The sequence below is a fragment of the Exophiala spinifera genome (assembly GCF_000836115.1).
Source record: "Exophiala spinifera strain CBS 89968 unplaced genomic scaffold supercont1.9, whole genome shotgun sequence".
NCBI classification, from domain to species: Eukaryota; Fungi; Ascomycota; class Eurotiomycetes; order Chaetothyriales; family Herpotrichiellaceae; genus Exophiala; species Exophiala spinifera.
The window spans coordinates 809,397-824,191 of record NW_015622521.1 but is presented as its reverse complement, the minus strand read 5'-3'; the positions used below and the strand labels follow the sequence as shown (position 1 = coordinate 824,191).

At 51.9% G+C, this 14,795-nt stretch overlaps 4 protein-coding genes across 4 annotated transcripts; 1 reads left to right on the top strand and 3 right to left on the bottom strand.

Moving 5' to 3' along the window:
* Nucleotides 1-600: 600 nt before the first annotated feature.
* On the top strand, nucleotides 601-3,047 carry PV08_11331 (uncharacterized protein; the record flags this gene model as incomplete). The annotated part of the gene is made up of 2 exons (XM_016385641.1): nucleotides 601-2,385; nucleotides 2,430-3,047. The coding sequence occupies 2 exons, from the start codon at nucleotides 601-603 to the stop codon at nucleotides 3,045-3,047; spliced, it is 2,403 nt and encodes an 800-aa protein (XP_016230585.1).
* Nucleotides 3,048-4,645: 1,598 nt separating this feature from the next.
* PV08_11330 (uncharacterized protein) lies at nucleotides 4,646-6,840 on the bottom strand (the record flags this gene model as incomplete). Its single annotated transcript, XM_016385640.1, has 2 exons — nucleotides 4,646-6,249; nucleotides 6,312-6,840. The coding sequence occupies 2 exons, from the start codon at nucleotides 6,838-6,840 to the stop codon at nucleotides 4,646-4,648; spliced, it is 2,133 nt and encodes a 710-aa protein (XP_016230584.1).
* A 907-nt stretch (nucleotides 6,841-7,747) lies between these two features.
* Nucleotides 7,748-8,946, bottom strand: PV08_11329 (DNA repair protein rhp51; the record flags this gene model as incomplete). The annotated part of the gene is made up of 4 exons (XM_016385639.1): nucleotides 7,748-8,556; nucleotides 8,607-8,674; nucleotides 8,726-8,805; nucleotides 8,854-8,946. The coding sequence occupies 4 exons, from the start codon at nucleotides 8,944-8,946 to the stop codon at nucleotides 7,748-7,750; spliced, it is 1,050 nt and encodes a 349-aa protein (XP_016230583.1).
* A 614-nt stretch (nucleotides 8,947-9,560) lies between these two features.
* Nucleotides 9,561-11,159, bottom strand: PV08_11328 (uncharacterized protein; the record flags this gene model as incomplete). Its single annotated transcript, XM_016385638.1, has 1 exon — nucleotides 9,561-11,159. One exon carries the CDS (start codon nucleotides 11,157-11,159, stop codon nucleotides 9,561-9,563), a length of 1,599 nt encoding a protein of 532 aa, XP_016230582.1.
* Between the last annotated feature and the right edge of the window lie 3,636 nt (nucleotides 11,160-14,795).

Sequence of the window (14,795 nt, the reverse complement as noted above, 5' to 3'; positions counted from 1 at the left end):
TACTGCCAAAACTGTTCTTACTGTGAGACATGCTGAACTTATGAATTGTTGCTTGTACAGTCCTGTTTTGATATCAAATCTTGGACAAAGCCTTACCGCCCTTTTCAGAGATCGCTTATCTGCCAGAATACGCATCATTTCAAAGCCGCTCCATACGAAAACATACCATGTTCCGGTAGCCAAGGGAACAAGAGGCGGAAGCTGGACATTTGGGGCTCTTCACAGCCAGGTGCAGTCCAGGATGGCTACACAAGTGAACAGCATTCTTCCAGGGTTCCATACAACGTGTATCTTTTGGGTGACAGCGCGGAGAGTACTCCCGGCTACGAAAGGGTCGCTCAGCATGTTGAGGACGAGCCTGTCCAATGCAGCCAGGTTTCTCAAGCATCTTACTTCGAAAACACAAGAAGCCCGGTCGATCGAGATATAGATGCGACTACGAGCCTATTATACGGTTGTAACAGCAGGACTGTCTCGATAACACAGGTGGGAAGGCCTTCAGAAGTCCTCGTTAACGTATTGGAAACCGAAATTGCTCCACCTGACGTTTTGTGTATGGACCCCGTTCTTGACCAGGAATGCACTGCGTCTATATTGACCATGACTATTTGTTATGGCATGCTTTGCGATGTCCATGTGGAGATCTTGGTACCTCTTCTGCCTTCAGTGGGATATCAAGGATTGCTCTGGGATGGGGCCAGAGAGTTGCAGAATCCAACCGATGGAACTCAACTTGCAAGTCTTACACCAAGCACTGCTCAAATGCTTCAAACGCTATCTTCCAAGGCACGTACGGAGTTTCAGTTTTGGCTTTCGTCACGAGAGCATCTGGCCGACCCAGAGCGTCGTGGGTCAGAAAGATCTTCAGGTATGGGAGGCGTTTCCATCAATGGCAATCTATCGGTTATACTATACGGACCAAAGAACATGGCGGATCCTGTGGCTGAGTGGCTCGATGGCCTGAAGATGTATCTCCAGGTCCCTTGGGCATGCGACCGGGATGTGCCTTATATCAATCCGCATTGTCTTGCTTCCGGCCAGGAGGCGGTAGTGTACACTTCAAAACTCCCTTCCGACCTCGTAGTGGAGGAATCCGAAGTCCGAAACGGCGGCGAAGACCCCTTCTTTGACCTCTATAACACCTCGATCTTTGACTTGGCTCCGCAGCCAAGCGCAATTGCCTCGAAATTGCATGCACATCAGAGGCAGGCCCTGACCTTCATGATCGAACGAGAAAATGGCTGGAACCTGTCTGGTACTCGAAAGGATATATGGAAATCTTACCTCACTGCTTTCGGTGACACGAGATACAAGAATACGGTGTCTGGACTTACGCAAGCACATCCCCCCGTGAATTTCCAAGGAGGAATCATTGCGGATGAGATGGGCCTTGGAAAGACTTGTACTATGCTGGGTCTGATAGCGGCGAATCCGTTTCAGTCCGACTTCTATCACCAGTCTTCCGATTGTTTGAAAGGCACCTTGATCGTCGTGCCATTTCCCCTGTTGTTTGTGTGGGAGAAGCAAATCCAGGAACACTTCTATCCCGGGAAGGTCCGCCACGCTATATTCTACGGTCGTGACCGCCAGAAGGAGACGAATTTAAAAGACTACGAGATCGTCGTGACGACTTACAACACGGTTGCATTGGAATGGAAAAACTACAAAGCATCGAGGAACTCCTCTGATTCGAATCTTTTGTTCAGTGCATTCTGGCATAGGATCATCTTGGACGAAGCTCATGTCATTCGTTCGAAGGACACCGTGTGTGCGAAATCCGTCTACGCCCTTCAAGCAGACCGCAGGTGGTGCATTACGGGGACCCCGATTCAGAACCGCTTAGCCGATATCTTTTCGCTTCTTCGATTCCTCAAAGTGCACCCTTACGATGATTTGCGAACGTTTGAGGAGCAGATTTTGCGCCCGTGGAAATCAAAGACGGACGAAAATGCTTTGAAAAGACTTCAATTGATCATGAAAGCGATCTCCATCCGTCGGCCAAGAGCTGTCATTGCGCTTCCAGATCGCAGTGAGCACACTGAGGAAGTCGTCTTTACAGATGAGGAGCGTGGCGTTTATGATTCAGCACGGGTGGGCGTCATGGAAGTCCTAGAGAACGCGATACATGTCGATCAATCAACTTCAGGCTCTATCTACTTGAATGCATTTCAGAGAATCAACGATTTGAGGTACATCTGTAACCATGGCGTCACTCCACCACGGCGAAGGAATCATACGAGCTCCATGGATACTTTTGAAGAAGGCCCCTGCCCACTCCCCGATGACAAGCTAGAAGCTTGGATAGAGGGTAAAGACATATTGTGCATCTGCTGTGGCGCTGAACTCTTGGAGGAAGAGGAGGGGGACAATGATAGATTTCTTTCTGTTCGCGATAGTGGCATCAACGACCTCTCATCTCGATCATGCAGGAACTGCACGCAAGGCGTCCAGCAGCTGCTGTCACCGCCAGCATCAAGTCTACTGGAATTTCGTCACCAACCAGCTCTAAAATGCCAATGCAGCAGCCGTCGAGCAAGATAAAGGCCCTCATATCTCAAATTCGACAGCTCCCACTCGACGACAAATGCGTCGTGTTTTCATATTGGACTTCGAGCCTGGATGCCGTTGAGGCTGCACTGAACCAAGCGCAAGTTCGATTTTGTCGGTACGATGGCCGCCTCAGTCGACCAAAACGCAACCAGGTGCTGACCGAGTTTACAAACGATGCCTCGCTGCGAGTGCTCTTGGTGTCGATCACATGCGGAGGCCAGGGTCTCGATCTGACCGCGGCAAACCATGCTTACCTTCTTGAACCGCAGTGGAATCCCATGCTCGAAGAGCAGGCCATGGCTCGCGTGCACAGGCTCGGCCAGGAGAAGGCGGTGCGCCTGGTCCGGTTCCTCATGAAGGATACCTTTGAAGAGAACATTGTCAGACTTCAGCGCCGGAAACGAACACTCGCTGACCTCATTGTGGACCGGACGCCTTTGAAGGCGGGGACCGATGGGAAGAAGCAGTTGTACTATCTGCGTGAACTAGTAGAGTAGATTTGCAGCGGTCCAGGTACACGTATATCCCTGGTGTCGCTGACAAAATCATGCGTAGAAAAAACTCAAAAGTCGCTTCCAAAGTGTACCATTTAATAAGTATCGACGCGCTCACACGCTCTTGCTCTGAAAATCAGGTTTACAGTAGTTCTGGCACAGGGTTGCACTACGCGCGCATAGTTAGTTAGTTAGTGCTCTCGCAGGTCTGTATTACGTTTAGGTAAATAACTGAGCCGAGGGTCTGACCAGCAATCCTGAAACGATTCAAAACTCCCATTCGCATCTTCACTGCTTGCGAGTCCTGAGCACTTGTCGTTTGACTTCCACCGTACGGAGACCTGTTACCAGATCCACAGCTCTCTGGGAAGATCTCTCTTCTCGATTTACCCGAGTCATGTTTTTCTGATCACGTGGCCGAACTGAAACAGGAGGAGAAGAAGAAGAAGAAGAAGAAGAAGAAGAAGTTCACGATTTGGGTGCAGCCAGTCCATCCTGCGAAAAGTCTCCAAAAGGTCCTGTCACTAGGTTAACTAGGCCATGCATCTCGTAGAAATACCGACGAATCGCCCCGGGGGAAGGCAAAGGCGGCCGGCGTTGCTATTGGAAGAATGGTTGTTTCGACGTCTGGCCACCCCGCGCTTGTAGGTACTTTTCTACCTCCCTTGAATAAAACCGAGAACGGCACATTGGTTGGTTTTCCAGCTGAACAGCGGTCAAAACAAATACAGCACAACTGAACGAAGTCCGCCCCGAAGGATCTATCTGTACGAGTGCAAGTAAAGTACCTTACTCTGTACAGAGGAGCTGGAACTCAGGTATGTATGTATTATCTATTACAGATCTTTCGAGACCCCAATGAATCCCCCAGGCGTGTAACTACCTACCTACCTACCTGTAGTTGGCTCGGTGATCAATCGATCCCTGGCCCAGACCCAGGCCAATTACTGTTGTCTTTTTACCAATTGATGCAGAAGCCTCCAGATTGACAAACAAGAAAAACAATGATACAAGTACACACTCTCTTAGTTAGGAAGACTTGCGCACGGTGAGTCTGGCTCCCTTGCTCAATTTTCTGCCATGAGGGTGGAAGTCAGAAATTGAGAAGAAGCGCACAGAGGGCCTAAAGACTGCTCTTTCGCTGCGCTCCGGCCACTGGTACGCTTCGCTCATCGCGGCCAGCCAAGCGGAGAGAAGCGAAGTGAAGGAAAGGCATACCTAGATCTTCAGACAGCGCTCCCAACACTTCAGGCCAACACCGAGTGCGAGAAGGGGGGAAAAGGAGAAAATGTACACATCGCCACCGAGCGAGACTCGTATGATTTTAGCAGATACTGTGAGTGTGACTTGCGAGACTCTTGCGATTCTAGCAGACGCCACGAGTGTGCTCTCCCGATAAACCGCCTTGCCGATTTTAATTATATCATGGTATCCTCTCCGGTCGTGGAAACGGCTGCCAGGAGCGGTCTCGACTGGACCAACATCTCAGTGAGCGGCGGCAGAAGCCACGGTCAATTTGGGAACTGCAAAGCACAAAATGTCAGTCAACAAGTTAACGGGCTTTACACAAGTGTCTCCCCTATCTGGGAAGGATCAAGAAATCAGAAAGCAAAGTACTTACTGGTCATTCCGTAACCCTGCGTCTTGCCCTCACGGTCGTGGTTGTCGATTTCGACGCGGATTGACACGTTCAATCCACCTTTGAGCGGGCCTTCGACACTGATTCCATCGGCCGCCGGATGCGTGCTGCCGGCACCTTCTTCGCCTGAGTGGAGCGGACCGTGTCCGTCGGTACCGGCGCCAGCGCTGGGACGGGTCTTGCCCGTTCTCCCTGTCGAATTGATATGCGCAGAGCCATTGACGCCATTGGGTTGCGCATCGCCCGTGTGGTCGTCCGGTACTTCTGTGATACAGGCGAAGTTCCGGCTTGGCATGGTGACATTGTTCCAAGTCGCACCTTTCTCCTGGCCACCGGGCTGCACATCGAACATGTTCATCAGTGTCTCGTCGGTGTTTCCGTCTCTGAGATGATGGATCTTGTTGCGTCGCGCCAGTAAATTCGCAACAGCCTTGGGCGGGGGCTTGTTTGTGATGGCTGACGAGATGATGTTGACCATGTAGCGTGGGTCTTCGAGGGCGTCCATATTATCTGCAGGCGTCGAGTAGAACCGGCCAATAGCGGCAAGATGGACGTCACCACCGAGAATGGACACACGGACCGAGTGCGTCGCCGCGAGCTTCTGCAGACGAACGACAAGATCCCGACGTTCGTTTTTGTGATGGCGTGCCGTGTAATGGTCGTCGAGGTCATCGAGCAGATCGACTGACCCATCAAAGCTGTTAAAGAAGCCTCCGGCAAAGCCGAATCTTTTGTTCAATAATTTGATGGGTGCAATGATGGGGGATGTGAAAATGTTCTCGAGCCATGCTAGACGAGGGTAGGCAATTGGCACACCGAGAAGTAGAATAAGATGCTTGATCTCGCCACGGGCGGCTCTGAGTTCGGTATCAAGCCGGTCAAAGATCAGGTCATATGTGTCAGGGTAATTGACCTGCTTCCTGGTTCGTTCTGTTCGGGCATCGATACCACAAAAAGCAATTCGTTTACCCAGACGCATGTACAAATTCCTCGACTTCTCCTCGACGTAGGGTCCAGGTCTCTTCCCTACAATCCAGCTGGGGTCATCCGCAGTCCTCTTATAAACATAAGTGTCCTTCAACTGGCGTGGATCGGCACCTGCCGAACCGTCCGCAGTCGCCTCCATGGTCGAAGGAGCATCGGTCGTGAAAGTTGACACCGGCGGAGCGGTATGATGTTGGAATAGACAGTAGTACTTGAAGCTGACGCCGCCTATGCCTCGGAAGACGGCGCATCTCATGAAATGGTCCGTGTATGAACCGAACCCATCGATGATGTCGTGGTCGTCCCAGATGTTGATTTGAGGTATCTGAGAATTCGCCGTGGCAAAGGGCTCGGTTCCATACCATCTAGTGTAGTTGTTGAAGTAGTAATCGTCGCACTCTTCCCGCATTCGCTCATCGAACGGGTAGTCTCGCCTTTTGGCTGGGTTGGAAATGCTCGTCCACTGTTTCAACGGTCCGTTCACGCGAACTCCATCGTTATAGATCTGGTCGCCGCCGCCGATCATGACATGGAAGGGTTTCTGATGGTGGATTCGCAAGACCTCATTCCACAGCACAGGGCCTTTTTTTGATAACATGTTAGCCGTCTCTCATCAACAGAACCGGAGCATCTAGCAAACTCACCAGACCAGAAATCTTCATCCGTGCCTACAGAGAAGCCGTTGCAAGAGTGAAACATTATGCGCATAGACTCGGTCGCAGCAGGTACTACGAACTCCCTAGATGGCCCCTTGCCCACGTCTGATAGGAAGCGCATGCTGGGTATGGAGTATTGCCATTTGGCTTCCGCTTCTGCTAGGGGTACCTGGAGACTGAACCGCCAGAAAGCCTTGCCTGGATCTTGGTAGAGCTTCAAGCCCTCGACTGTCTGTGTAGGCGAACTCTTGACTTTGGCAGCTTTGTCCCGGGCGCCCAGCGACTTAAGCTCGAGTGTTGGCTTCTGTCCCCCTGGCTTGGTGACGATGAGCACGGAGCCATGCCAGAAGACATCTGCACCATCCTCGCTCATGCGCTGGTAGTTAAGAAGAGGGCCGCAGATGACTTCGATGTCGGATGTCGAGTGCCCAGCAGCAGGGCCGGGGCCGGAGCCAGCTGCATTCTCGGTGACCTGCTGGTGGTGGCTTTGGGCTGCGCCATCTAGCTGTCCTGACATCTCATGTTAATGGAGACCACTCTTGAAGATTCCGGGGTGAAGCACGGTACCTTCCATATTGCAATTACTCCGCCCTGACAGGCTGGACCGCTGGCCAATATGAGACGCTGGAGCTCTGGGGATGGGATGTAAACAATGCGACCGAGCTTCACCACAACATCCCCAGTATCTGTTTCAGCCACGTAAAAAGGGTCAAAGGAATGGCGGGCAACTAGGAATTAAGTTAAGAGAGAGTGACAATAAAGATACAGGACATGGAAGCGCAGCTGCAGAAATCCCAGCGCAGCCTGGTCGGCGCAGGTCAAGTCAGCATTGGGAAATGAGCGCATGGGCTTGAGGGCTCGCTAGACTCGATCCTCGTAGGGGCCGCTGCTAGGGCTACGGGGGTTTATGATGACGCCAAGAAGATAGAAGCCTCCCCTAACACGCAGTTCCTTGGGGCGCGCTAGACCGATAGTGGCTGTGCAGGACCTTAATAATTCACTCCATCTCATTAGGGCCCGTGGGTATGACTTGCACCGACCAAGCTCTACAATGGGCACGGGCAATCAAACAAGGCTTCTTGACGTAGAGCCGGATCGACAAGATTTCCACATCCAAAACCGGGAACGATCATGGCCATGTCGCTCTTCAGCTGGCACTCCCAAATGCTTCTCCTTCTATTGGTTTTTGGGGCCACCACACCACCGTCCGCTATCGTGCTTAGCTTGATACCATGGTTGCCAACTTGCCGTCGACTCCGGAAAGATCTTGGCCTTGTGAAACTCTCGTCCATTGAATCTCCATACATGTTAACTATTATTGCAGCCCACCAACCCAGGCCAAACGCCAATCGCTATGCCGATACATAAAAGCATACCCCATGAATCATCTCGATAGTTGTGCATCTCTTTCCGGTCGCTGTTGTTCACTCTTTATCGTCTTTCGGCTGAGGGTCGCCAATGCCATGTTCATAGATGGCGAACAAGGTGTCGCTCTCGGGCAGACACGGGCTGTCGTAGATCTTGCAAATACGAGTTTCACCTCGTCCCTTCTTCAGACTCAGTCGCGTGGTACTTGCGTGAGCAATGATATTACCGCCAATGGGTTTCTTGGGGTCTGGATTGAACATCGCACTTGGCCCGCCGTCGACCTGTGCAACCACTTGATTCGTGATGACCACTGCGATTCCAAATTCGTCTGCCAGCCGCTGGAGAGTGCGCAAGAACTTGGCCATGTGGGACTGTCTGGACGACAGTTCGCCTCGACCATTGTAGTCAGTTCGGTACAATGACGTGGCAGAGTCGACGATGAGGAGTGAAAACCGTGTTTCACACATCATCTGTGACGCCTGCTGCAGAAGCTGCAGTTGGTGTTCAGAGTTGTACGCTCGGGCGTATGCCACATTGTCGAGCACCTCTTCGCCCTCTAAGCCATAACGATTGGCCACTGAAAGCAGACGAACAGGTCTGAATGTGCCTTCGGTGTCGATGTAAAGACATTTGCCTTCTCCGCCACCCATATCAAAGGGCAATTGGCAAGTAACAGCTAATGTGTGACATATCTGACTCTTTCCTGTTCTGAATTCGCCAAAGATCTCGGTAATGGAGCCAGTCTCGACACCCCCTCCCAGTAAACGATCGAGGTTCTTCGAGCCGGTAGTTATGGAGATGAGCTCGCTTCTCCGTGCATGCATTTCGGTCGCCGTGGTGAAGCCCATGGGGACCAGCTTCATTGCTAAAGGGTGTTAGCCACACACTGACTGAAAGGAACTGTCGCAAGTTTACCTTCGTTCAGAAGCTTAGACGCCTTGGCCTCTGAGATCCCTTTGATCTGCTCAAGCGTCCGTCGCGGACTAAAGTGCATCAGTTGACTGTAAATCCATCTCGGTCATAACGTGACTCACGTATATGCTATTGATTCAACGGTGTGAAATCCGCCCTCAACCACGAGCTTTATGTCTCTATCGGTCAAACCTGCAAGCCCCTACCTTGTGTAAGCGCGACGCGAGTGCTGGGGCTGAGGGGCACATACCACCAACTGCGACACTGGAATCGGTGCCCCGGGGCCACCAGGCATGTCCTCGTACTCATCCTGGACGGTGTCTGAGTTATCGGCTTGAGTCATGATGGTGTTTCAAAAGTTCGGGTTTGCGACGAAGGATGAAAGGGGGAGTATGAAAAAGGCCGATGATGTCGAGAACCAGAGAGAGAACGAGACTCAACAACGTATCGTAGTTGTCAGTGGCGATGTGTCTAAGAAGTTCTTCGTGTAAACAGCGGACGAAGGGACGCGACCGCGTCGCGTTGTATCACGAAAGCACGTGATGGAAGCCATTTCTCGACCACCATCTTGTTCCCTTTACCAGACGCGCACTTGACATTATCATCTCATCAAATTATCAGCGATCAGACAGACTCTACGCAATTACAAAATGAAATCTCGATTACAATAATACAACAATTGCCACCAGTTCGGCATCATCACCGGGTTGATCCACCATTTGTCAATTTTCCCTTTTTGCGGCCCTGTCCATGCGCCATGCCTTCATATTTGTACTCGTACAGCTCTTCAAACCTCATCGACCTCCCTTCCAACTCCGTCGCTGCCGTATCATGATTGCTTCCTAAATGCAATGCTAAAATTGGGTACTTCCCATCACTCTAGAAGGTGAGAACAATTCCTGAATCGCGCCGTCATTCTACCCAGCACCCTCGCAAAGAGCTTGCAATCTGGTGCTTCTAGTCGAGCACTCTGGAGACGTATTTCATGAACTCCTGATCCTCCAACAACCGTGCCATATCATCTTGCGTCATCTGAATAACAACTTCAAGGTAATCTTTGCGCTCATCGCGGGGGAGCACAATGCAGGAACCCGGATCCTTCGACCAGGGTTTCCGCACCCAATCGGGCGGACCCAGGCCCATTTCAAATGTTGCCTCGTAGCAACTCAGCTTTTCCCAACTGGTGACATACATGTCTGCACCCTTGGCTCGATCCATATTGCTGGCTTGAAGATCACGTACGTCGATAGTGGGGTCGACGTATCGAGCCAACGCAATCGCCTGTCGGATATAAGGTTCGTTGACATCGTTGATGGCATTGCGTATCGTCACTGCAGATTCTGCAAGTGCAGCAACACTACTACCCTTCAAGTGGGACAGTGGCATCTTTGCAGAGGCAAAGTCAATTGCTGCTCCAAAGTACGATTCTGAAAGAGCCTTCTTCAGCCTGTTGCGGATGTTGACTGGTATTAGAAGGCTCGACTCTCGGACATTGTCATCCTCCGCCAGCGACGGGATGCGTGCTCTGGTCATTGCGTGCCAAAGCAGTGCTTGTAGAGCATCATTTTGGCTAAAGAAGTCGCTACCGCAGATGGCCTGAAGACCTTCTCTCAGCTGTTGAAGCCCTACAAGCGGAATTGACATGACACAACCGCGGCCTTGGACTTTTGCACCACCCTTGATTTCTGACCTTGGCTTGACGACTTTGCACTTCAAGTGTCGGGTATTGATCTGGTTCGCAAAGTTGTACGACAGTTCCTGCCTGACAATGCTTTTATGGTGTGCAAAGGCATTCAATCTTCTGGAAAGGCTTGGGGTTTCGTGGCCATTGCCGTCCAGATATCGTTCGAACGTGAACTCGTCATTGAGCACACTACCCGAGATGAGCATACCAATGCCCGTGCCATCCGAGATACAATGGTGCAGATACACGGAAAGGATAAGACCACCTTTGACAACATTTGCTTGAACTCGGAACACTGGTGCGCGCTCTTCATCTGCTGACTCGGATAGAGCCGACACCAGCTCCGGCTTAATGATACTAGGAGGCAGACCTTTCGACTCCAGTTCTTCGTAAGTGTACGGCACTTCCTCGTGCGAAAGGTGTCGTACATTTACAGACGGGTACTCGAGAAAGTCTTGGTCAGAGAAGCGGATTTCAACGGCTCCCACTTGCTTATCGGGTTCTGGGACGGATACCACATAACCACTCAAGTATGGCTTTGCATCCACAAGCTTTCTGATGTATCGGTCGAGTCTTGATAGTGCTTGTGGGAGCATTCCTTCGTCGGCCACCTTATATGCCAGGCAGATACGGATGTAAGACCGAGGCATGCAATGCTCAATACTTGACAAGTGAATGACATGGTCGCTTGACTCTGCCATGGCGTCACTCTCGATGCCTCCATTGGGGACGCTTGGAACGACCAGATCCACAAATTCGGGACCGTGGTGTGATACGGGGTGAGCCGTATACTCGTGCCTGTCAGATTCGGAGGAACTTGTAGATGGAGGCCGGCTGCCTGGACTGTCCGTCGATGTCGAGAGACTTGACATTTGGTCGAATGGGAAGGTACCTATGGCTTTCATTTCAAATCAGCTGAAACCGAAGGGAGTGTTGGAAGTGTGGATTACCGAGAGGAGAACGAGCAGGGCGCGAGCGTTCAATGTCCAGAGGAAAAGAGCTCTTGCTGTCTGAATATTCCTGCGAAAATGACAGACGAGCATTATGTTGGAACAAAAGCATGGTTGAGTGAGTGCGGATTTTCACAGCAATGCCCAGTCGTTGCTGCCGTTGTATATGTATGTTTGTGCGTATGGGAAGGTGGGAAAAGGGCCGGAAAGAATGTGGCAGGAGGCCGGATGTGTGACAGTGAGTTCTTTTGTCCTTTTGGGCGCGGCTTTTGCTGTACAATTCTTGTTGGACTCTGACGGAAGGCAGCCTGAGATCTGCGAATTGTGAGTTGTTTGCAGCCAGGAACAACGTGGTTGGCTCCACAGAACTGCTGGCCAAAGACCCGTACGGAGCCCTATGCTGGCAGACCGCCCAGAGGGATGATAGACAAGAATCAGTCCCAACAATGGCCAGGAATGGACCAATAAATCGACGAGAAAGAAATGAGGGCTAGCCGGCTCGCAGGTCAATTGACAAACATACTGCAATCGACTAGCACACACGTTCGAGGCAAAGAGACGTAAGAGTCTAATTAGACGAATGTCGCCCAGCTTTTGGACCTCAGAGCAAGAAAGGCGAATTTGGGAATCCGCCAACTGGTTGCCTTTCTTGTCCGCGATACACGGGTGCGTGTCAATCTCTGTGGGGAGTAGGGTATCTACGGTCAGGGTATATGCCCTTTTAGAAGCTTTGCGGGAAGACCCATGTAGGTGTCCCTATTCGTTCAATTAGCGCAACCCGATCCCCACAGATGCATGGATTCAGACCTCGTGAGGATGATGAGTCGTAATAGTCCAAGGCGGAAGTCCCTGGCGCGCAGCGACCCGAGAAACGAACAAAGACTCGTAGCTCCCCTGCAAACGGAGGATGCGAGCAAGGTATCTGCAAGATGCAAGATTGGAAGTGTCGAACCAAACCTAGCACTGACAACGACGCCAACGCTGTGTTACCTCGCCACCTTTCCGTCGCCGAAAGCATCCGCCTCGCCTTTTCCCCTTTGCGCAGAGTTGCGAGTTCACAGCTGTACACGGGATTCCACCGCTGCTTATTGTCGGAGTTCTGAAAGAAGCGATGCGCCCGGCCGTACTCCCAGCTTGGTCAGGAGCAGTGGCCTGTCAAAGACGGAACGATGGAGACTGCGTCATCTGCTGGGTCAGCTGAGAAGTGGTTGCTCGAGCGTGCAGGCACCGCCGGGGGGATCTGGTGTAGACACTCTAGCAGACAGATAAAGCGTGAACGGTGATCAGAAGGAAAATCGACGGAACAGAGCAGCCAATAGATCATACTAACCACAATGGAAGCGAAGCGCCGCTCGACATCGTGCGCTACTGCACCATGATCAAGAGGGTGGTAGTGGTGTGGGCTGGAGGGGGAGAAGCTGGATGAATCATAAGAACGAGACATTTGTGGAATAGGCCTAGCCGATGCCAGGGTCGGAAGCATGGGGTAGATTGCTAGTCGGCCATTTCGTAGTCGCTCGAGGCATGTTCCAGGGCCGTCACTGTTATACAATGCCGCGTCCGTGCCGAACCCTAACAGCGTCTTGACGATCAAAGAATGGACCTGAAGTGGACCTCATCCTTGAGATGGAGTCTTTGGGCTCTTCGTCGTCAGATCATCGGAATACTTTTCCTCAGACGCGTACCGAGCCGGACATGGACTACTGGATGGAGTGCTGTAAGGGTAGCGCTTCCGTGCGGATAGGTAAACGTGGTCGGCATTCGCTCCAAATATTGTACGCGGCGTACAGGCAGGCTGTCGTCCAGAACAAGTCTCACAGGTACGCGCTGGCACGGAAAACCCAAGCATTCACTGGATGACTTGGCCGAGAGACAGGGGGCTGTACTCCGTAGTTGCCTAGGCAAACAAAGAACATGGGATCCCTCTCCGATGCTCATTGTTCTGTTGTCAATATCTGGCAAAAGGCAATAGTACTGTACTCCGTCCCAGAGGTCGAAACAGTGGTGACACCAGCCGTCTTACTGCAGGGGACCCTGGCATTCATCCCACTGTGGATCGCGTATTGCATTGAGGGTTTATTGCCAATTGAGAATAGTCGACGGGGAAGCCGTATCCCCGGCGACTACGCCGTTCTTCCGCGCCATGGGCAGGCTCCTGTGCGGTACGGCGAGATTGCTCCTGTATTGAGCTGCTCACAGGTTCTGGTTCTCACGGCCGTCGGTGGTGGCTTGAAGCATCCCAATAGAACCCTGAAACCCTCTGCCAACTCCTGCATGGGGGTTTGACTCACCTGACAGCCTCGTATACAGGCTGGTGTTTAGGGGTCCCTATTTGTGCACATGATTGATGCACTCGAATTTGTGCCATGTGAACAGGGTAAGTCGATTCGATACTATACATGTAAACCCTATCTTGCGGCCACACCCAATCTGATGGCCCAAACCCGCGGCGTTCATCGCCACCGCATCACTGGCCCAAAAAAGCGATTGGACCGTGGTTGACGACCCCAGGATGCTTGTCAAAAAAAATAGTCGGCAAATCCTACAGGCTGGATTCGTACAGTAGTTGATGCTCCCCTGATAAGTACTCCATAGGACACGGATTATGATATACATATAGGGAGCACTTGGGCTCCATTTGTCAGCCGTCAACATTCTCCATACGATCGCCGCCTAGGCATGCTTCTTCGAGACAGCACTCAGATGTGGTCGTACGAGTGATCATAGAGGAAAGGCGTCGTTTGACCAAGAGCTAGCACCCCCCCTCAACGATCAACGAGCCATTATTCAGTCATGTCGGGCGCATTAAAGCAGTACAAATTCAATACCCGCCGAGAAAATCGGATCCCGCAAGGTTGTAGGACCGTAGTTGAGTGGGACCAGGTTAAACCTAAGAATAACAGAATGTCACCGCACGGTAGCAGCTGTGATGACCAGATCCCTGACGTGTCAGCCCTCAAAGCACGGAATACTCCGTGCCGTGCCGATGCTTTCGATGAAAGATCTTCATCACGTTGCCACCCCTGATTGAGCCTGGCCTGGCCCATGATACTCACCAGTTCGCATACCTGGTCTCCGTGCCTGCATTGACTTCACAGGGGGGACGCTGGGATCATCATTGGCGTGGGACAAATCCAGCCTGGCCCTTTTTCGTTGCTGGCTGAGGTTACGGAACGAGAATCGCCGACCGTTGTTTGGTGTCGTTCACCGCCATCTCCACGGCTGTCCGTTTTTGGACAGCTGCCGGCGCTGCTGGGATTACCGCCCATGATTTGGATCAAGCGCCAGTCAGCGGTCGACAAAAGCCTGAACGTCGCAACCGGCCGTCGCTGAGCAGAAGCAGGGCGGATGTGGGCTCCAAGGGAACTGGATTCTGCTGCACGCTGCAGGTTGTCAACGGAGAAAAAACAATACTTCTTAGCGCCGCAATTCATGGTGAGCTGAACCGATCTAAAAGCGAGCCTCATGGCCCGGAACGTGTCCCAAGCAGAAGTTGAGGCCAGCCTGGCAAGGCGACGCATGCGGCAGAAGCGATGAGGTTCTGTGAACGTTGAGTTT